The 23104-nt window shown below is 40.7% G+C and overlaps 2 protein-coding genes across 3 annotated transcripts in view; one reads left to right on the forward strand and one right to left on the reverse strand.

Moving 5' to 3' along the window:
• cc2d1b (coiled-coil and C2 domain containing 1B) overlaps positions 1 to 23104 on the forward strand; it is a 289494-nt gene that overhangs the window by 157895 nt on the left and 108495 nt on the right. The gene's annotated exons all lie outside the window — the stretch shown is intronic.
• Positions 63 to 21192, reverse strand: miga1 (mitoguardin 1). Of its 2 annotated transcripts, XM_062429803.1 has the most exons (16): positions 21128 to 21192; positions 18206 to 18371; positions 14085 to 14256; positions 12603 to 12724; positions 12170 to 12302; positions 11839 to 11975; positions 10062 to 10182; positions 9792 to 9880; positions 7086 to 7195; positions 6896 to 6968; positions 5785 to 5871; positions 5594 to 5692; positions 4855 to 4989; positions 4691 to 4744; positions 3842 to 3958; positions 63 to 1598 (listed from the first exon to the last, which is right to left on the reverse strand). In XM_062429803.1, exons 2-16 carry the CDS (start codon positions 18302 to 18304, stop codon positions 1380 to 1382), a joined length of 1767 nt encoding a protein of 588 aa, XP_062285787.1. In that variant the 5' UTR covers positions 18305 to 18371; positions 21128 to 21192; the 3' UTR covers positions 63 to 1379. The 2 variants fall into 2 exon arrangements, with proteins under 2 accessions (XP_062285787.1, XP_062285786.1); XM_062429802.1 differs by lacking the exon at positions 21128 to 21192 and having other exon boundaries at positions 18206 to 19224.

Here is a 23104-nt window from a genome sequence, read left to right on the forward strand (position 1 = left end):
TGTGATTTTGGGCTCAAGAAATAAAACATCCTCAGAAGCATGAGGAAAAAACTAGAAGAGAAAAGATTCTGATTTCTTTCTGAAGTAAAGACTTGAATCCTTGTTTTTAAGACTTCATGATGTGTCATAACTTCACACTGAGGATTACTCACATTGAAATCTCTTCTTTAACAGGAGGAATTATTTCAGACGTGAGCTTTGTTTTTAGACTTGTACAAAAAAGTGTGAACCAACCATTTTTAAAAGAGGAAACTCGATCACGACCCTCTTAAAACTGAGTATATAGAGCATCTTGGAATGAACTCCTCTGATCTGTCACACATTTAATCCGACAGTAACTCCACCGCTTGAAGCTTTCGTGTGTTTTTCTGTACATGGCAGTGACCGATCAGCAGAGCAGACATCGAGCTTTTTCAAAACCACCACAGGATACGAAAAATAGACTTTTTTTTTTTTTCAGACTGACATTCAGTGACAAAGACAAGGCTTAAATATGTGCATCCACAGTAAGGCTTCACACGTTCTGCAGCAACGGCGACTTATAATGCTGTATTTCTTGCAGCTGATGGGACTGACGGCCGTGCATACACTGCATTTACATATTGCATGAAGGTTTGTGTGTTGGGGGGTGGAGGCCGAAAAAAAACAACCCAATAAAAACTCTGAACTTTCCCTTTAAAAAGTAACCTAAATGTTTCTTAAATCCTTTTTGCTTCATGGTTGCCCGGGGGAACGTGCGTTAAGCAGCATCACAAAGCACATTTAAAGGTTTTGCATTGCTGCTGATCTGCAGGATGCCCAGAAATATTTAACACAAATTAATCTGATGAAGTTTATTTTATATATATATATTTTATACAACACTGGAATTCACACTACTGTATGTATGCTGTAAATCCTTTGAACTACAACCTCTAAAAAATAAATCCTGCTTTATAATAAAATAAATACAGTAAAATACTATTTTTTTTCCCTTCTCACAATCTGCTCTTAATGGCCATAAATACACTTCTGCTAGAGAATCGATGTCTCACAGCAAGTTTAAATTACACAAATTATTGCGATGATGTTTTAAATCTAACATGCACTGCCATGGCACAGTGAAAAGGAGGACGGGAAGATGAGGAGTCCGCACTAATAGGTAGTGATGAAGTGTGAAGGCAGATGGACTCTGGTTCAGTTTATCTGGATCCTCAGATGCAGAGTTTTGAGAGCAGATGGGGAAGTGATGAGAGTGGATGTCGGACCTCCCAGCGAAATAGTGTTACGCAATCACAGATCGGAGATGAAATCACACCTACGGAAAGTCTTCTTTGGTCCGACAGTCGGTGTGAATAAATCTCATGTTTAGTGTTCAGTGCAGGTCCGCGTGCAGGTTCTCACTGCACCGGGGCCTCCAGCAGGGCCTTGGGCACCAGCTGCACCTGTGTGGAGCTGCAGCTGTTGAGGTGCCGCAGGGAGTCGGCTCCCAGGTAGGCCAACAGCAGCTCGGAGCGACGGTGCAGCAGGTGGAGCATGTCCTCTGCCAGACTCTCTACCGACGAGTAACGCACCTTATCCAGATCAAAAATGTCCTTCAGGAAGTGCAGCACCTGGTCCTGAAGAAGAGAAAGAAAACACTAAACTGTATCAGGTGCTTAATTACACATCCAGCCGTTAAGGAGCAGCATTATTGCTCATTTGGAGTCGAGTTTCTGTCCACCTGAACAATGTAAGTACAATATTCACTCTCTTTTTAAGATAAGATAGTCTTTATTGTCATTGTACAGTCACCTATACAACGAAATTGAGAAAATAAGAATTCAGGGTCAGGTAATAAATAATTATATATATTGAAAAAAAGAAAAGATGAGTAAGGCAGTAAATATCAATGTATTGCACTTTATTACGTTAATGGCTCATGTGGGTGTTGAGTGTCCTGACTTTTTGCTCTCTACCAACTCCTGAGGGAAATATGTGGCTCTTTAGTTGCTAAATGTTCCTCTATGTTTACCAGCTACTCTCAAACTGTGTTTAAAGCTGAGCAGTTAGTGATTTTAGGAGCTTCTTCTCTCAAATCGGCTGCCTGCTGAAAAATACTTTTGTAGATGTTAAACATTCAGCCCATACATCAGTGGATACAGTTCATCACATACACTGGAAATGCTTATTGAGACTTGAGTTTCAGTCCTCCGAGGATAGTCTTATAGTAAACCACACTTATAATGATGCCAAATATGGTCCGATTCAACACATCTACAGCATTATATATATTATCAGTCTATTGGTCTGCAGATGAGAATAGTGTCTGGGAATGCAGCTCAGCGCCCTTTCCCTCCATTCCTCCACAATATCCAACGTCTGACTACAGTTACCTCTACTCCGTTACAGAGAGAGATGACAAACACATCTCTGACCGTGGCTGCTATAGCAACACTATCATGGTGCCTCCTGTTTTTCCTCAAAAGGAGCACACCTACTGCCTACTACTGTCTCAAGGGGAGACGGTGACTCATGGTTAAGATTTGGTGCAGTCAAGGTCTAGTTAGACTCGGTTATAAAGCTCTGTAATAGTGTTTTTGGCGGCCTGTTTTAATTTTAGTCTCAGTCTAGTCTTTGTGTCAAGCTGTCATTTTAGTTTTTATTAGTTTTAGTCATGTTCATACTTTTTAGTCTAGTCAAGTTTCAGTCAACTAAAAGTCTGAGCATTTTAGTCTTATTTTAGTCAAACTTATGTGACTATTTTAGTCTAGTTTTAGTCAATGAAAATTGTATTTTAGTCTCTTTTTAGTAATGCAATTCTATTTAACCCAGTCAATATAGTATAAGTACTTAATAGTATAGACAAAACCAACATTTTCTTTCAGCCATTTCACAATTCAAACAAGGTTGTCTTATTATTATATTATTATTACCTTATAGACTCAAGAATAACCCCGTTCTGTGTGTGTCGTTAACGCTGACCTACCACAGCTGCATCTTCTAAATAATGCCGCGAGTGGGGATTGAGGAAGTGACGTCGAAGTGAGACACAGGAAACAGAAATAGTGCAAAATAATAGAAACAACGCGACTAAACAAGACGAAATAACGATAAAGAGACATTTTAGCAGAGTTTTTATTTTGTAAACCACATTTAGTCTCGTTTTTATTCGTCAACAATATTGCATTATATATTTAATTATAGTTATCGTCACATGACCAGCATTTACGTTGCGTCTCGTCTCGTTTTCGTCACGTGATAAAGGTTCATTGACGACTATATTTAGTCATAATTTTCGTTAATGAAAGCAACACTACTCTGAAGTCTTTACAATGATCAATACCTCTCACTCTACACACTGTATAATTGCTGTCAAAGATATATTGATTATAGTTGCTTTAAAGACAAATATTGAGACACTCCAGTGAAGCACACGACTGGACACAAGAGGCTGATCTTCAGTCTACTGATCGTGTTTGGGTGATTTTCAAAGTTGTGACCGTTGATCTCTGTTGTTACACACGAGGTACTGAACTGAAGAGGGTGTATAAAGACTACTAAAAAAAGTAGCCTGTGGAGTTTCAGACCTCTAATTGCATCGCTGAGCTGTTGTGTTCCTAAATCAGGCACGTGCACATGGGTGACACGATACACAGTCCTGCCAATAGTTTCACGCTAATCCAATGATGAACAGGTGACTGAGGAGGTAACGCAGCAATGTGCCAACAAAGGCAGCAGGCTGGTAACGGATGTAAACACGGCAGGACGTGAGGAAGGAAGGAAATGTATAATTCTTAAACCTCAGGGCTTCTTTAATCAGGCAAAGCTGGCAGACGTGACGTGACGTGATTCTGGCATTATTTCGGCTGTTGAGACTGACCTTAAAGAAGCTGCAGAAGTCGTGAAGGGAGTTCTTAGGTCCGAGGAAACCCCAGGCCAGGACGGGACTGATCTGCTCACACACAGTATAGAAGTGGGCGATGAAGCCGTCAGACACCTGAGGAGAAAAAAAGAGCAGAGTTAAAAAGGGCCTGTTTAACCTGGTAGGTAGCTGGTTGTGTTTATTGATGATGATTTTAATTATGCAGCCCATACATCAATGGAGAGAGTAGACAGGAGTCCAGGATGTCTTGCATTGAAAAGGTTTATTTACTTGATCAAGGAGAAATGAGCGAATGATCAGTACACGTTATGTTCTGATGCTCCCTTCAATTCTGAAGTTTCTCTCCTCCGGGGATAGACTTTAAACCACACAGATAATGCCCAAGGTTGAGCCATGCCCAAATATGGGCAGCTCCAACACATCTACAATATACAGAATGTAGTCTACTGGTCTATAGACAGAACATTGCTTAGACCTCACTCAGGACCTTTGTCTTACATCCAACACTACATCAAACCTCTGACTCCAGTTACCTTTACCCCATTCAGGGAAAACAGTCAAAGACATATCTGACCTCGGTTGCTATAGCAACACTATCAGAATGCCTCCTGTTTCCCCGATAGGGAGCAGACTCACTGCTTACCACTATCTCAAGGGGAGACAGTGTCTAAACCCAATATTTGGTGTGGCCTTGCTATGCAAAGCCTAGTTTGACCCAGTGCATATTAGTTATGGAAAATTCCCTAACATTTATTATACATTAAATATTAACATCAGGATCAAAAGATGTCAGATTAGATGAAAGACTGAGCAGTATCTACAGCGTTTCAAAGGTGTCACACTCACCTTCATGTGCTGTTTCTTCTGCTTCAGTACTGACCAACAGCTGGACGCCACCGCCTGTCAATCACATACAGACCACAATCTAAGAAAAGCCAAAAACTCACAAACAGCAAACGAGGACTATTCTTTGTAAACCGTGAACTACAGTTTGTGTTATTTTCACTCACCGTCTCCTTGAAGGAGCTGTTGAGCCAGCGGTTGTTGATCACATTCTGGATGGAGATCGGTGGATTCTCCAGGTCCTCAAACGAGTCCATCAGGATGAAGTCCAGCACGATGTCGTAGAAGTTCAAGTGCTTCACCTGATGAGGATGATTAATAACTTTATTAAGTTTTATCTTCTGTCTACTGTACTTCACTAAAATGTGGTGTAATTTGCACTTAAACTGTATTTGTAGACATGCAGACACATTAATGTGGATATTATACAGACAAACAAACAAACCAGCTGAATTTTTGTGCATGTAGAAAAACACAGAACATTGATTAACATTATATCTTGACTGATCCTGTCGGTGTGTCGGTAGATTTAAATAAAGTGTCTCTCACCGGGGAGATGCAGCTGCGAGCAGGTTGCTGTATATAACTATGTATGTTCAGACCCGGCCCTCGAACAAGTCAATAGGACGGGCATTTGGTTTTCGTGAGGGGACACACAATGCATTATATATTTGTTTGAACACAGCTTTGGAGGGGAGGGTACATGCTTCCCACAAATTTGGTGTTTGTCAGATCAGATCATTGAGGACTCATGTGGAGTCACACGTCAATGCCAGGTGTGAACAGACGTACTTAAAGCTATTCACTTGTGATCAGATCACCCAAAAACACACGTTAATGCCAACTGTAGCCAGAGCCAGAAAGAGGGCCGAGGAGAAAAGTCAAGACAGCGGGACAGTAACTCACCCCACGTGTGGCCAACTCCACCTCTGTGTTTTCCCAGTGCTCCGTGTGCTCCAGGAAGGAAAGCATCTCCTCAAACACTTCTTCGAATCTCTTTGGGCTCTAAAGTCCAAATGATAACAGTCAGGTAGGAAGCACTCGTTGAAGATGTGTCATCTCATTATAGACAGTACGAGTTGTGACTTCAGTCTTACCTTGTGTGCTTTAACGATGATGGAAGACAGTATTTTCTTTCCGGTGTCGGCCAGAAACATCCTGGTCGTCCTCTCACACAGAATGAGCTGCAGGCAAAAGACATCATATTCTAATTATTAAACTGTTAAGAGTTAAGCCTTTGTAGTTGAGTGGTTACAGCGGACGCTACATAATGGCAACCCTGGTTAGATTCTGGCAAAGGACCTTTGCTGCAGGTCATTCCTCTCCCTCTCTCTCCGTTTCCTGTCGGCCTCTATCCCATCCACTGTTAAATTAGGGCAAAAAAAGGGCCTTAAAATAAATCTAAAAAAAAAAACTAGAAAATAGTGGCCCTGATGACTTTCTAAAGTAGGGTAATACCATAGACTGTGTATAAAATGGACATAACATCCGGATGTCACTGCTGCTCGGAAGCCAATAGTTTCGGATCTGAGCAGCGCCATCTTGAAAATTTCAGGTGCATGCTGGGTAAAAAAAAACACGGATTCTACTTATATGGGCATCAGGAGGAGCATGAGGCGCCCTCCTGAACCTGTGAACCAATCAAACCTGTCAATCAGGACGTAGCCACGCCCTAATGCATACCCTGCTTTATCGTCACATATAAAATCAGGGAGGCCAAAATGTCCCAAATGAACATCATACTGCATTGAAGAAGGCTTTAAACTAGCGATTGAGACCATAAACACATTTTGAAAACGTTTACTGAGGTTAGAAATCAAGTGAGAAGTTGGTGAATTCTCCATTGACTTGTATAGAGACGGAAGTCCTTTTGACACCAAAAGGGTCGCCCCCTGGTGGCCTTTTGATAGAATGCAGTTTTAAGTTACTTCCGCGTTGGCATCATTTCAGAGGACCAGAACTCCCCGCCTGGGTAATACATTACAATGAACTTATTGATTCTTGGTTGTTTTCCATTAAAAATAAGAATATGAATGTGTTGAATAAAAACTGTATAATAGCAAATGAAAAGCAAACCCCAACTGGTATTTCATGAGTTTGCTTCTCTGGGACACAACTTTTTAAATTCAACAATATTCAAGAAATCCCGTCATCTCAGTGGGAGCGATGTTATAAAACTGAATTTCAATTGATGAGGATTGACAGTACCTGACATGCCTGCCGCACACAGTGCAACTTGGCCAGAAAGTCAACGTCTCCAAGACACTCCAGCACCTCAGTTCTGACAAAGAAACCAAGAAAAAGATCACGTTAAAACATCTGCAGACAGGACAAGCGATGAAAAATACATTTCCAGCCAGCATCATATATCTGAACAGGTGTTAACGAGTGTATTTACCTCAGCACCCTGCAGGAGATCTTGCCTTCCTCTGCCATCTGCAGTGCCTCCTCATAGAAAGGATGATGACCGAGTGCGTAGACACTCCTCAGCTCTCTGTGCTCTGACAGCTGAGACAGAAGAGCAGCACAGGTAGAAAAGGATTATTACAGATACAATAATGACCCCATGCCTGTCAGAGGGAGGGTTACTGTAGGGTTGGAGTAGAAAAATTCTTTAATTAATCCTTTTCGAACATTCAATCGTTATTATTTGTGTCGTTTATTGAAAGTTTGCAGTTATTTATATCTGTTTTGATGCCTATACAATTTATTTTCTTATATTAACATTCAAAATAAATAAACTAAACTAAACTAGGAAAGGGAAAAAAAAACAAGTTTAGTGTAACTGATGACCAACTGGAGGCTAATTATGTCTCAAAGGCTGAACCTTTGTTGTCTGTCCCACCTCAGTAACTCCAGGTTTAATGTGTCCTTGATTACTTCTTAATGACTGTGTAAAGTGAATTCAGACATTTTCTTCTAAACACATTAAATAGGTCATAAAAAATGTATTTCTAAAAAAGGTGTAAAAAGCATTTCAACCATTTAGATTTGAATTGTGGAGCTAGCCGAGTTAGCCGCCGAGTTATCAGCCGAGTTAGCATAGATATATATACTGACAATATGTATCAGAGTATATATATGTATGTCAGTATATATATATGCTGAGTTAGCAGCAGGAAGCTCTCAGGCCTAGCGTCCATGTTTCTGGTAGAGGTGGTGACTTTGATTGACAGGTGACACTTGGTAGGGGGCGGGGCTTCAGCGAACTCGGCGGCCACTCCCACAGCGTTTGGGAGCAGAGAAATAGGCAGACTTTTACACAACTTTGAAGCCTAATTTCATTTATTTGGCAATTTTTTTAATCATTCAAATTTTGCAGGGTGGTTAACAACATACTTTTCTGTGGTATGTCAAACTCAGGAGACATATTTATTTTTACTTTACACGGACTAAGTCATGTCCGATCACTGCACCTTAACCTTTAATAATCATTCAAGTGTTTTGTGTCCTTCACATCTTTGAACAGTAACAACAAACCAGGCACATGACTGTGTGTTGTGTTGGAGGCTCCACTGAAACTGTAACAGCGAGCTGACTATTGTATACTGAAGGAGAAATGTTGAAGCTCTATTAATAGAGACTCACTAAGCATGTGTGACCCAGTTTCACTGCAGACAGCTCTGCATGACACTCACTGGTCAGTAAATGGTAAACTAGTTTGACTTTAAGCATTTACATTTTAAGGTTTTATTAAGTTCAAAGAATAATTTATTTGAGTGTAAATTCAATAATTTAACAGTTATTTACATTAAACAATAACTGGATGTATAAACACTCAGGTCCAGATATACAGCATCTTTCATCATGTTGGGAGATGAAGACATTTCAAAAGCTTCAGTGAATCAGTCATCCTTAACAACCACTTTATCTTTGTTCATGCACCAGAAGCAGCGGCTGCACAGCTCAGACCCCCACAGTGACTTAATGAGTTAAAGGAGATAAGCGGCGTGCTGATAAACACCGGGTGGTGAACCTACAGGAAGATCAGAGCTATTTGGATCAAACTCCCACTGTGAAGCGGTCGCAGATTTAATGCTTCAGAAACTCTGAGGTTGAGATGTTTGCATGATTCTCTTCTAATGAAACTAATGCTCCTCTGTGGCTTCATCACATATTCTATTTAATATTGTTAATTAATTAATAGACAATAATACTGCAGCTTCAGCCCCGGTACTGTAATACTAGTCTGTTGTTAATGTCACATCTGCAGCTTAATATTTTCCTACGGTAATGTGATCAACATACTACTAACCATTTTACGATTGATCTTTTAGGGACCAAAATTATTACATTTATTATGTTTTTATGTCTCATTTTCAATTGGAACAACATGTTGTGATCAGGCGGGGAGCTCCGGTCCTTTAACTTAAAACTGCATTCTATCAAAAGGCCACCAGGGGGCGACCGTTTTGGTGTCAAAAGGACTTCCGTCTCTATACAAGTCAATGGAGAATTCACCAACTTCTCACTTGATTTCTAACCTCAGTAAACGTTTTCAAAATGTGTTTATGGTCTCAATCGCTAGTTTAAAGCCTTCTTCAATGCAGTATGATGTTCATTTGGGACATTTTGGCCTCCCTGATTTTATATGTGACGATAAAGCAGGGTATGCATTAGGGCGTGGCTACGTCGTGATTGACAGGTTGATTGGTTCACAGGTTCAGGAGGGCGCCTCATGCTCCTCCTGATGCCCATATAAGTAGAATCCATGTTTTTTTTTACCCAGCATGCACCTGAAATTTTCAAGATGGCGCTGCTCAGATCCAAAACTATTCGCCTCCAAGCAGCAGTCCACAAACCAATGGGTGACGTCACGGATGTTACGTCCATTATATATACAGTCTATGGTTGTAATACATGAATAAATGAAGCTGGAACCGTTTTTAAGGCAACAACGCAAAACATTTGACGGTTCCAGGCTCTTAAATGTGAGACTTAGTTGATTTTCTTGGTTTTACATTATAGTTAATATACTATTTTTGGGGTTTGGACAGTGTAATGCATGTAGGATATTGTAATAGGTATTTTTCACAGTTTTCTGAAAAACGTATGCATGCACAAACGTATAAAAATAATATTTCTCTTTGTGTGTTTCTCTCACCTCAGCAGCAGAAACAAAAGAGTCAGTGGAGGCGATGCTGACGCTGTCTCTCAGACAGCCGTCATCCAGCTCCTCACGGGCCAACATGTCTGCAATTACATCAGAGGAAGTGAATAACCAAAAAAACGGTCATTTTTGTCTTTCACAGTATTACAACGTAATCTTGAAGAGAGCTGAATCAGCATCTCACTGCTGTAGTTTTCATAAGAATTACATGATAAGCTCCACATAGTCGCTGTATTGCTTTGCATCATGTTAGTTCTCACTCACCCTGGCTGTTGGTGGACGAATGGTCCGACATGCAGAGCACTCCCTCAAACTCCTCCTGGAGGTGATACGCTCTCTGCAGCAGAGACTTCAGCCTGTGGATGAACTCTGCACTGATGACGTCCTGAAGATAAAACAAATAAAAAGTGACTAACAGAACTATGGCAGGTCTTTATGCTTTACTTTAATCTGATTCCACTTAGTTTAATTACAGTTTTAATGATGTAATTCAATTAAATATGATTTGAAAACAGGCCCTTCAATATTTAACATCAGGAATCTGATTCATGTGGGTTGGTTTAGTTTAATCTAAAGACCATCATTTAATTAAGTGATGGTTTTAAGGGAAGGAGCAGGTGAGGCAAAGGTAAAAAGAAACATTTCTAAAACCTCAGACCTTTTTCTCCTCTGACTTGTGAATCCCTGTTCACCTACTTTTTTAAATAAGCTATCTTTAGCGGCACCACTGAGTAGTGGAAACCTTGGCCATATGACTGAGCAGCAGGACTTGTTTGGGTGTCTACGCTGAACTTACACACTAATCCAAAACCTTTCTAATAAGGTTAGAGAGCTCGTGAGTTAGCTGTTACATAATCCAAACTTTCACACCGATGGGTTGCCCGCATACAGGTTATTTATGTGTGCCACATGCAGCGTAGTGTTTATTGGCAGCTCCTCATGTTTGGTTTTTAAATAACAGCAACAGGCGAAGGTTGAAAGGTGAATGAAGATAGAATATAAAAGAGAAATCTCTGGAAGGATCAGACTCCATGCTACTAAAAATACAGGAGCCTATTAATCAATACACATAGGGTGCAACGTGTGCAAACTTGACATCACCCGCAGAAAATGTGCAAGCTGATCTACTAACGCGGCGCACTGAGGTTTGCGTCTTTCAACTGTGCAAGATAGTACACGCTGTCCATTTAGTACGTTTGCCTTAATGAATGTAATATTAGTAGTTTACCGTAATGAATGTAATATGAGACGTTTCAACCCCAGTGTGCAAAATACAGGGAGGAGAAAATGCAAATATGTTATTTAGCACACGCATTGTGATTTACCAAACCTGAAGGTATTATTTCTGACGCTAATAATACCTTTGAAGGGCAGGAATTAATCAGCTGTTACTATGGAGACGAGGAGACGGAGGCACAATGACAGAATAAACACAGGAAGGAGTTTTTCCACCTGTGTTAATAATTTTGGAATATTTTTGGTTTTACTACCAGCATTGACTTTGTCACTAATACTCTCCCATATGTGGGTTTCTCTGGTCATATTAGTTTTTGTTATAACTCAATATATTTGTTAACCTCTTCCACTAGAACCTGATCACATTTCATTTTGCGCTTGCAGCTTTCTGCTCGTCCAAACTCTCCATAAAGACACAAAACCCTCATTTAAATACTGCTGTCTGCACCCTGTTGCCTGTTTTCATTTACGCAGTTATTCTTAGTAGATCACCTGCAAAACACACGCAAACGGCACGCGCAATCTATTGCACCGTGCACGCAATTTAGTACCCACTATTTGGGATCTTAGTAAATCAGGCCCTAACTCTTCTCCTTCTGAGGCCGCTGTCCACTCATTTTATTTAGTGGTGTTGCAAAAAGGTGTTAAAATTGCTGTTTTCCTTCACATATGACAAACAAGTGCCAAAGTCATTTACAGTTTTCAGGCAGGAATTTTAAAGTGATAAACTATTATTAATCCCCCCCCCCCCCCCCACTGTGGAGTAATTTATATCCGTCAGTGTAAAATGTGCCCCTGTGTTCACCTCCATGCCCTGCTCGGCGATGGCGTCTCCAGCTCCTGTTTTAATGGAGGCGCAGTTCACTTCGTCCTCAACCTGCTTGCTCCTGAATGTCAACGCCTCCTCCCACCGCCGCAGAGCCTCCTCAAATAAATCCATACCTGGGATAACACACACACACACACACACACACATACATACAGTGAGTCTCCTAAAGCGATCAACAACTCAAAGGCTCCATTTCGAAACCTGAAGTAACCCACCAAAAATAGATGATTGATCACCATCTCTTAATAGTCTTACAGTGTATCATATTGCATTATATCAACAGTTCTGCAGTGAGGTAGGTTTTTACCCATCAGGTAGAGGTTTTCAGGCGTGGTGACGGGTAAGTTGACCATGCTGCAGATGTCCGAGTCTCCCAGTCTGTCCCAGCAGGTGGATTCATTTGCACAAGTGCTGCTGCTGGATGAGTTCATGCTTTTTACCTGCAAAGACACAGCGGATGAACACAGTTAACTTTCAAACTGCAGAAACAGCAAATGTTCTAGTAAAACACTGAATTGTCCTATGTAGTGAATCCCATCTACACAGCATATTATAGTAAGTTTCCCCATTATGGGACAAATAGAGGAATATCTTATCTTACATGCTATTAGAGCAGGTTGTTATTCTACCTTTTCTTCCATTGTTACTGCATTATTTGCTTGGTTTTTGTTACTAAAAAAAAAAAGGTACAAAATATCTCTTAACACACAAGCTAACATTAAACTGTGTCTCTGTCTTACCGAGGCCAGGCTCTGCAGAGACCCCGACAGTTTTCTGTAGGTCCCTGCAGAGAGGACCAGACCAGAAGGGTAGCCATTCTTGGAGTTGAGGGAGAGAGTGATGTTTTGTTGATTGGCGTCATCTGGATAAGACAAAGATGAGAGTTAAGAGACAGTGTTAAAGAGAATGACCAAAATACATTGATTATACAGTACGTGCATGTAGCAGAGTTACACAGGTTGACCAATGTTTACAAAGACAAAGTGAAGCATCACTTCATCCTGTTTTAATTTGTGTCTATCTGGCTCATCTGCTGCTGAGGGAGGGTATTGAAAAAACTAATTCCTCATCTCATAAAGTCACTGTCAGTCAGGCTGCAGGTAACACAGCATTTTGGATCTTTGTGAATATTGATTCTTTTTGCGTTTCCACTAGGGAAAGTACCTGGTACCTGGTCCTTTTTTAGTACCTGCTCTGGTGAGGTTCCAAGCGATCCAAGCCAGTACTAAAATGTGATGTCAACACACTGCCGGCCACTGATTGGTCAGAAGAGTTGTCGCTGGAAGAGTCATGAGCCGTCCCACACAAGAATCAAACCCGGCATTTTTAAATACCGGCAGCAGCGTTACCATAGTTACAGCTATACGGCTCAATTTTCTTGCTTTGTGTGTGACAGAAAGCCACATACAGCAGCAAGTACACCACTGCCTCCATGTCCTCCATTGTTTATGTGTTTTGTGTCGCGTATAAAACGAAGTCACGGCAGTTTCGCGGAGCCGTGCTATGACGACCCCGCCCACGTTGAGTAGGTACTTTTTGTAATGGAAAAGGTTCCTGGAGCCGTACCGAGGCGAGTCGAGGCGAGTCGTGCTGGAACTGTGTAGTGGAAAAGCGCCAAAAGAAAATGGAAAATAAATATGACAAAAAAAAGAAATCGTGGACTCTGAGTGTTGTTTAAGTGAGTCAACAGGGTACGAACCAAAAGAAGCAGAAGGGAGAAAATACACTGATTGAAATATGTACTTTTACTTATATAACACAGATGTAATTCACACCTGGGTCACACAGAAGCATTAGCAAAGGTTGATTGCATCAGATAAATATGATCCACTATTCATATACACAAAAAGCCATCTAGTCATTGTTCCATCCTGTAGAAACTTTGTTAAGCTCTCCAGGGTTTAAACCCCCAATCTATTAAATCAGTTGTGCTTTAAGAAGAATTAACGTAGCCAACTGCTCATTTGACTCCATTTAATCCTCCATTTTTGTTAATTTCTCTTTGGTTCTCTAATCAGTGGCAAATCTTCCTAAGTGAGATTAAATAAGTTAAAGCTTTTATCTGGAGCCGGCTGCTTAGAGTTCAAGCCGCAGACTCGTCACTCTGATTACATCACAAACCAGCAACTGGGCTAACACGCTAAATGGAGATCACAGGCCAGTGGGCTACTGGTTGAGGAGGAAAAAAGAAGAGGAGATATGCCGGTGACAGGAAGTCGTACCGTTCAGCGCAGAGGCCGAGGAGTAGAACTCGATGCTGGCCTGCTCCCACTGCGGTGAGATGGCCTTCTTCCTGCCCTTCCTCCTCTGGAAGTGGCGTGCGAGGAAGAGGAGTGTGACGGCGCCGACGGTGGTGGCAGCAACCAGTCTCTTGGTGTCTGTGCTGACACTCACCTGAAGGAAACGCAGACAGGAGGAGGTTAAAATCAAAAGTTTGAGTTTTTTTTCCCTTTTACTAAGATTTTTTTGGGGGCTTTTTTGCCTCTATTGGATAGTGAGCAGTGAAGAAGCAGACAGGAAACAAGAGGATAGAGAGATGGGTATGACATGCAATAAAAGTTTGAGTTTTGAATTCATCCTGAGCAGTAGATTAGTTTATTTTCCATTAAAAACAACTAAACCAAAAGCTCTGTAGCTCCATATTTGTCATTTAAAATGTATTATTATTATTATTATCATACCATCAACCATGAGGAACATCCCAAAACTCACACTTACCACAATCAAAAACAATAAAGATTACATTTCTGGAAATTTTTTTGTTTGGTGTTGTACATTTTTCTCATCCTACTGATAACTGATGGGACAGATGATGTGACACTGGGTCCAGATAAAGTGTTTTATCCAAAGTGGCTGTACTGTACTAATACTACTACTGATAGCTGACAATGTTTCAGTGATATAAAAACAGCAACATTTATTATAATTAGAATTAAACAGTCAAAATAGTTATCAATAGATCTGTTAATGATGAAAATAATCATTATTTGCAGCCACGGAAACCAAAAGTTTAAAGATTAGAAATAAGTTTTGTGTAGAAGGACGTCACAAGATGTTAAAAATAAAGGTAGACTGACACAAAGTAACATAGTTTAACAGCAGAAATACGATAAATATCAGAGATCAATGATAAAAGTATTCAACGTCTGTGGCTAAAACTATTCTTGAATTTCTACAGCTGAGACCAGGGGTATCCATAATGCCTCAATTCACCAGCAATGAGACCCTGACCACACTACAAAATGAAACCGGGCGCATCGACTGAATGAATCTCCTGCCCGAGAGTTCGACTGAGGATACACATCTCAGATTACACCAGATACCGCTGATGTAACAGGCAGCTACCAGCCTGTCATCTAGATTTTAAAAGAATGAATTTCAGATAGCATGCATGTCTCCTCTCTGTCTGTACATAGAAGCTCTGAATGAGGAGGCGGATTATCCTCACTGACATGGCCGCAGTGCATTCCCAACATCCGAAGATTACATAAGCAGTGAGTTTGGAGCTATGACAACAGCCATAATATTGACTTTTTTTTATTATGTTTTGGAAAAAGCTGCTGAATGGACAGCGATGATTAAATGGCGGTACAGGCTGCTGTTCCTGTTACAGCTACTGCTAAATGTCAGACATGCTCCTACCAGACCCCAACGATGTGAGATTTGCTACGTGACTTGAGCCACACACACAAACTCTCCTCATGCTTCGCTGGAACTAATAGAAATAACATTGTGCGTGTGTGTGTGTGTGTGTGTGTTTAAATGTGACTTGAGGTCAGGTGTTAAATGTTAACAGGAGGTCAGGGCGGACAGGAAGTGGAGAGCTGGAGATGCACTGCAGCTGGCGGAGACTCGGCTGAGGCAGAGGAAGCTAGTGGGGAATGAGCCGGTCTTGGGTTCTTCCCCAGGACCCAAATTCATAAAGCAAAGAGAGATCTGGTTTAGGATGAGGTTCGAGGAGGCGTGGAGGGAGAAAGATCAAGAGGGCGTGGTGGGTCTGAGACAGCAAGGAGCATGGACGATGTGGGAATTGGCAGAGCAGTGAAGAGTAATCTGGGATAACATCCTGCATGCAGACTACTACCAAGCAGGCGGGGAGTTCTGGTCCTCTGAAATGAGGCCAACGCGGAAGTAACTTAAAACCGCATTCTATCAAAAGGCCACCAGGGGGCGACCGTTTTGGTGTCAAAAGGATTTCCGTCTCTATACAAGTCAATGGAGAATTCACCAACTTCTCACTTGATTTCTAACCTCAGTAAACGTTTTCAAAATGTGTTTATGGTCTCAATCGCTAGTTTAAAGCCTTCTTCAATGCAGTATGATGTTCATTTGGGACATTTTGGCCTCCCTGATTTTATATGTGACGATAAAGCAGGGTATGCATTAGGGCGTGGCTACGTCGTGATTGACAGGTTGATTGGTTCACAGGTTCAGGAGGGCGCCTCATGCTCCTCCTGATGCCCATATAAGTAGAATCCGTGTTTTTATTTTTCCCGGCATGCACCGGAAATTTTCAAGATGGCGCTGCTCAGATCCGAAACTATTCGCTTCGAAGCAGCAGTCCACAAACCAATGGGTGACGTGACGGATGTGACGTCCATTATATATGCAGTCTATGCTACCAAGTCCATTTATTGATCCAGGCTGGGCACGATGGCCTGCCAAGTCCTGCAGACCTCTACGTCTGGGCTAAGAGCAAACGGGAAGAGAATCCCTCAAGTATATCCTCAGCACCTGCCCAAAAGTCCTCGCAGAACACCGCCGCAATATCACTAGCGGCACGATAAAGTGCTGGGAGCAGTTGCAGAGACAGTAGCTTTAGTTATTACCATCTCCCAAAAAAAAGACCATCCCCTTTATCTTTATCAGGGCTGGAGCAAGATACGACCCTCAGCCAAGATATGTGACAGGCCTCCTTGACTCAGCTACTGACGAGTAGTTTGAAAGTAGATCTGTGTGAGAGAGGTTAAGGTTTCCTGAGCATATCGCCTCAACGAGACTTTGTCCAGACTCAGACATCTTCTCCAGTTCCTCCGAGCAGGTGATTATGGTAGAACTCACTGTACCCGAGGAGGAAGAGGAGGAGGAAGAGGAGGAGGAGCGCATGGATGAAGCACATGAGCGAGAATGTGCCAAGTAGCAGGAGCTGGCAGAGCAACACACGAGGAAGGACCGGACCATCTGCTGTGAGGGTCGATTTGTAAAGTTATGAGCAAAATAAGAGTAGTGAGGTTGGAGAAGAAGTAGTCAAAGAGATCCACCCGGTGGCTTTGACTGAAGAGGAAGGCCTTGTGGTCAACTGCTGCTGCGATGCAAGCCAGGAACTGATCTGGGTCACCTGGGTGAGGGTGTCTGATGTTGAAAGACCCCCAAAAAAAAAAAAAAAACCCAGGATACACCACTGATGATGCATCCAATTAGTCCACAAATAATTAAAACTATTGACACCATGAAGCGCAGTGTTTAAGTAAAACCAGACGCTGAGTTTTGGCTCTCGTTCTGTATTGCTCGACTTCCTCACAGACACAGATACTGCCTTTCTTCCTTCCATCTTTCCTTCCTTTCTTCTTTTCCTTCCTTCCTTCCTTCTTGTCTTCTCTTCTCTTCCTTTCTCCCTTCCTTCCATCTGTCCTTGCTCCATTTGTTTCTTCCTTCCATCTTTCCTTCCTCCGTTTCATCTGTCCCTCCTTCCATCTGTCCTTCCTTCCTTCAATCTGTCCTTCCTTCCTTCCTTCAATCTGTCCTTCCTCCCTTTCTTCCTTCCATCTTTCCTTCCTCTCTTCTTTTCCTTCCTTCCTTCCTTCCTTCTTGTCTTCTCTTCTCTTCCTTTCTCCCTTCCTTCCATCTGTCCTTGCTCCCTTTGTTTCTTCCTTTCATCTTTCCTTCCTTCCTTCCTACCTTCCTTCCTTCCTTCCTTCCTTCCTTCAATCTGTCCTTCCTCCCTTTCTTCCTTCCATCTTTCCTTCCTCTCTTCTTTTCCTTCCTTTCTTCCTTCCTTCATTTTAATGATCCGGCCCACATGAGATCAAATTGGTCTGTATGTGGCCCTTGAATGAAAATGAGTTTGACACCTCTGCCTGACGTGGAAATATCCAACATAACAACAGCCACAACTTTGGCCAAAAAAGATTTTAGTCCGACATTAGAGCGAAACAAATACAAACATTAAACAAAACAGCTGTTTGCAATACATTCAAGGAAAAGGCTAGAAGCTGTGGGTGTAAACATACCCTCAACCTTGCCTTTCTCTTTCAGTTTCAGAGATGAGTAAGAGCCCAAAACAACAACAACAACAACAACAACAACCACAACAACAACAACAACAGGACTGTAGCAAACTCACCTGCGCCAGAGAGCCGTAGACGGAGAGCGGTAGGTCGACCATACGCAGCGCAGCAGCCTTGACGGACAGCTGTGAACTTGTGAGGGTCTCATGCGTCATTGTGGTGGTCTATCCATGACTTGGCCACTCTCTTATCCTCATCATCATCATCATCATTCGGCTGGAGCTGAAGAGGACGACAGACAGGAGTGACGGACAAGGGTTTAACCTTGGAGGCTTAGGAGGGGATATAATAACGTTATTACATAAAGCCTGATATACAGCAGAGGCAGGCAATGAGCGGCCTGCGGGACGAATCCGCCCCTTCAGCAAATATATTCAGCCCTCTGATAAAAAGTGAAGTTTGGACTTTAACAGTTTACAAAACTTTTACATGCTTTATCTCTTTTAGTTTAGTCTCGTTTAGTTTTAGTTTATTTATTTATTTCAAACATGTTCAAATAACAAAATAAAATAGAAATGACAGCAAACGGTAGATTAATACATTTACTGTCAATAATATAACCTTGTTATAACAGCTACATGAGAGACATTAAACCTTGGTTGCAGCATGTCATTTACAGTGCAGAGCAGCTGAAATTAAATCCAATTACCTGCCAGAAATTAAGTCTCAATCTCTTCACAAACTCCAGCTGGTACAGAACGCGGCCGCCCGTATCACAACCAGAACTCCCTCTATTGAACACATCACTCCTGCCCTGCAGCAGCTTCATTGGCTCCCTATCAAATCCTGCATTGACTTTAAGATTCTACTCCTCACTTACAAGATCCTTCACAACCTGGCACCATCATATCTCTCTGAACTGATTCACATCTACACACCTTCCCGAACTCTCCGATCCTCCTCCGCCAACCAGCTCTTTGCCCCATCTGCCAACTTAACTACCATCATGGGGTCAAGAGCTTTCAGCCGATCTGCCCCCCCGCCTCAGGAACTCTCTCCCACCAGACATTTGCACTTCGGACTCTGTTTCCACCTTTAAATCCCGCCTTAAATCTTCTTTTCCTTCCTTCCTCCCTTCCTGTCTTCTTTTCCTTCCTTCCTTCCTTTCTTCCATCTTTCCTTCCTTCCTTCCATCCATCTTTCCTTCCTTCCTTCCCTCTGTCCTTCCTGTCTTCTTTTCCTTCCTTCCTTTCTTCCATCTTTCCTTCCTTCCTTCCTTCTTTCCTTCCTGTCTTCTTTTCCTTCCTTCCTTTCTTCCATCCTTCCTTCCTTCCTTCTTTCCTTCCTTCCTTCCTTCCTGTCTTCTTTTCCTTCCTTCCTTCTTATTTTCCTTTCTTCCATCTTTACTTCTTACTACGTATAGTAGTAGAGTATGCCACCTATTCAGAGTGGCATGCTCTGTCTCACACTAACTATGCAATCACGTTCTTGTTTATTTATTGTACTGATGCACTTTATAGTCACATTCATATTTATTCTTTATCTTTGCACTAAATGTTACCTGGTTTATATTGTTTGATGTACTGTTGTTGTGTTTTATGTGCCTTGTAAGGTGTCCTTGAGTGCTTTGAAAGGCGCCTTTAAATAAAAAAAAAATGCATTAATTTATGAATTCAATTACTGTTTTAACTCCATATATATATATACAGATATTTAAGTACACCCACCAAAGGTATGAGCGCATTTCAGACCTCACTTAACATTGCATGCATGCCTGAAAACAGTGTCATGAGTAAATGAGGTGTTTCGCCTTTCTGCAAACAATCTCAAAATACAGCCACACACACAGAAGGAAAAACACCTACTAACCGCCTCTAATATCCACCTGACGTTACAGCGTGCATCCAATTAACAACCAATATCCAATTAAGACTCGTGCAGGTCGTCACATGAATGATTATCCTATTTGAAACTTGAGTCTTGTCAGGCGGACTCTCCGTCTATTAGCGGGTGTAACAGCACAGACAGATAATAACGTGCCTCTTCAACTGCTGATTGACTCAGATTTAATCATCAATAATCTTCGACATCTATAAGTATAGTTTACGTAGGTATCTGTAGACATGCAGACACAGTAGTGAAGCTATAATAGAGACAGTCAAACAAAAATTATAACAGACACAAGAGGTGGTGGGGATCTGGGCAATCCCTAAATATCTGCATTTAGACAAAACATAGTTCTCACTATTATATTTTAAATTTAAGAAAGATCCTTCAGATTTGGCTTTATTAATTAATTAAACTTTTGCTGCTTCTGTCTACTGTACTTCACTCAAATTTGGTGTAATTTGTGGGTGGGGGGATCTGGGCAATCCCTACATGTCTGCATTTATCTACCATCAATTAAAAAAAGTATATTTTTCGCTATTTTATTTTAAATTTAAGCAAGATCCTTCATATTTTTGCATTATTTTAGATGCAAGCAGCACCAAAAATTCAAGTTTTACTGCTCCTCTCTACTGTGCCTCACTAAAATTTGGTGTAATTTGCACTTAAACTGTATTTCCTGTCTTTTCTTTATTGATGTACATGCATTTTATCCCATTCTCTCTCATTTTATTGTATTGGCCTCCCATTGTGTTTGTGCCAAATGTTGTAATATATGTCTTTGCCATATGTGCCATGTGTTTGTAACATAAGAAACACTTAATAAATAAATAAATGCTCCTTGTCTTTTCTGGTCAATTAATTACTATTATGGTAACACATAATAAGTTACAGGTAACTTTCATGCCATGGTAAAATGACTGTAGCTCTCACTCAGTGATACATAATGTTAAAATCATATTATCACAAGTAAGGAGAAGACATATCACTGAGGTGCTGTTAGCCTGCCTGAGAGAAGCTAACACAGCTAATAACGACAAGCTGTGACGTTTAATTATGTAAAACCGGCCTGAGTCAGAGAAATAAAAGGGTTATTTTCCTCTCTTCTTCTCTCTGAGTGTTAAAAATACACCAAGTGTGAGTGTAATTACCGGTTAATTTGGCGGTCTCCTCTTCACGCTACCGGCGGCTCACTGATCCTCCCGGCTGACCTCAGCTGCTGCTCAGTGAAGGACTCGCGCATGCGCGGTTTGACCTCTGTGAAGCCAAAGCGCCCCCGCCTGGATTACTGAGGTACTGCAGACTGTGTTATTTAACACCACATACCAATGATGTCGTCAAAGAGGAATTTCTTCAGATTTGGCAATAATCATAATTTAAAATAAAATAAATAAATAAATAAAATAAAAATTATTATTAATAATAATAATAATAATGATAACAATAATCATCATCATCATTATAATACTGTATTAATACTACTACTAAGAACAATAATAATCATCATCATCATAATACGTTATTAATAATACTTATACTAATAATAATAACAATAATCATAATCATCATTATAATACTTTATTAATACTACTACTAAGAATAATCAACATCATCATCAACATAATACTTTTTTAATAATACTTCTACTAATAATAATAATAACAATAATCATCATCATCATTATAATACTTTATTAATACTACTACTAATAATAATAATCATTATTATAATAACTTTATTTATATAGCACTTTTCAAAACAAAGTTACAAAGTGCTTTACGATAAAAACAGATAATGCAAGTAAAAGTTAAATGTAAATGTAAAATAAAAAATATAGACAGACAGATGTGACACAGATGTCTTTTTATATCACATTTAGACTAACTATCTCAATTTTTTTTACCTAAGGCAATTTTTTTCTTATTGTGTCATATTTTTGACTCATAATATTATTTGTATTTCAGAAAGCCTCACTTATCTCAAACTTACTTATTATGTCATAAACAGGTAATATGTGTCTTGGTATGTAATTAAAAAACCCACTACCTTGTAATTTTTTACTTACTATGGTTTTTTTTTTTTTACTGTTGCCATTGTTTTCATCATTGTTTCTTTTCTTGGGCTCACATTAATTTAAGAAGCATTGTTCACTACAAAAAAAAAATATTTACTATTTCCAAAGTTGGAATAATTCCTCCTATGTCTGTGTTGACCCTACTGTCAGATAAGATATAAATGCACCTTGCATTTCCAACATGTATAAAAATTAAATTCATGTCACCGAAAAAAGAAGAAAGGAAAAATATCAATGGACAGGCTGAGAAATATCTTCTATAAAGCAGACTGTGATGTTAACAGGGTGATATTTCACAGAGCCTTAGAAGTCTCTCAGGAATATATGAAAAGTCCCCCAGGGATCTGTTTTCAGTGGGGGAGGAGTCCTCGAGGAATTATGTCACACAATGCATGTTAACACACTAGATGGCGCCTGGGGAAGGTTTATTGTATATTGACCCTCTTTACTTTTCACTTGTCTCCAGACCTCACATCCAAAGACGAGGGAATTCAAATGCAGGTAACATTTCACCAAGTTGGCAAGCAGTGTGTGCAGCTATGCTTGCTTTGTCACGTAACACAGTAACATTCAGTGGTGGATAGTACATTTATTCAAGTACTGAGCTTAGCTATTTTGAGGTACTTGAGCAATTCCATGCGATGCTACTTTATACTTCCACTACATCTCGGTGGAAATATTGTGCTTTCTTCTCCAATACAATACAATACAATGGATTATATAATAAGCTTTTAAAATACAACACATTGTTAAAGATGGGGCAGGGGAGGAGGTGTGTGTGGGCTGCAGCTGTGCACTGCTGCTGCAACGCGCCTCCGTCTGGAGTCTGGAGATGCTGTGGTGAACATTATGCTACCTGTAACATCATCCAGCATTACCTGTTTGGTGGTGGGTCAATGATGGTCTGGGGCTTTTAATCGTCGAGCATTTATAGATGATCATGTCAACATGGGCCACATACAGTACAAAGAAAAACCCAACAACTTTCTAAAGGGCACTTGCTTGGTCCAGAGGGCAAAGGGCAGGTGCTATAGCACCACTTAGTGTCTATCTG

This window comes from Scomber scombrus, chromosome 11 (genome assembly GCF_963691925.1).
Source record: "Scomber scombrus chromosome 11, fScoSco1.1, whole genome shotgun sequence".
Taxonomy (NCBI): domain Eukaryota; kingdom Metazoa; phylum Chordata; class Actinopteri; order Scombriformes; family Scombridae; genus Scomber; species Scomber scombrus.

Bases quoted from the DNA above. Each gene is read 5' to 3' on its own strand.
- miga1 (XM_062429803.1), bottom strand. From the start codon at position 18,304: ATGACGCATGAGACCCTCACAAGTTCACAGCTGTCCGTCAAGGCTGCT. The intron at 10,183-11,838 runs GTGAACACAGGG...TTTTATCTTCAG, and splicing joins TCGCCGAGCAGGGCATGGAG to GACGTCATCAGTGCAGAGTT. The intron at 7,196-9,791 runs GTGAGAGAAACA...CTTCTGTCTCAG, and splicing joins CTTTTGTTTCTGCTGCTGAG to CTGTCAGAGCACAGAGAGCT.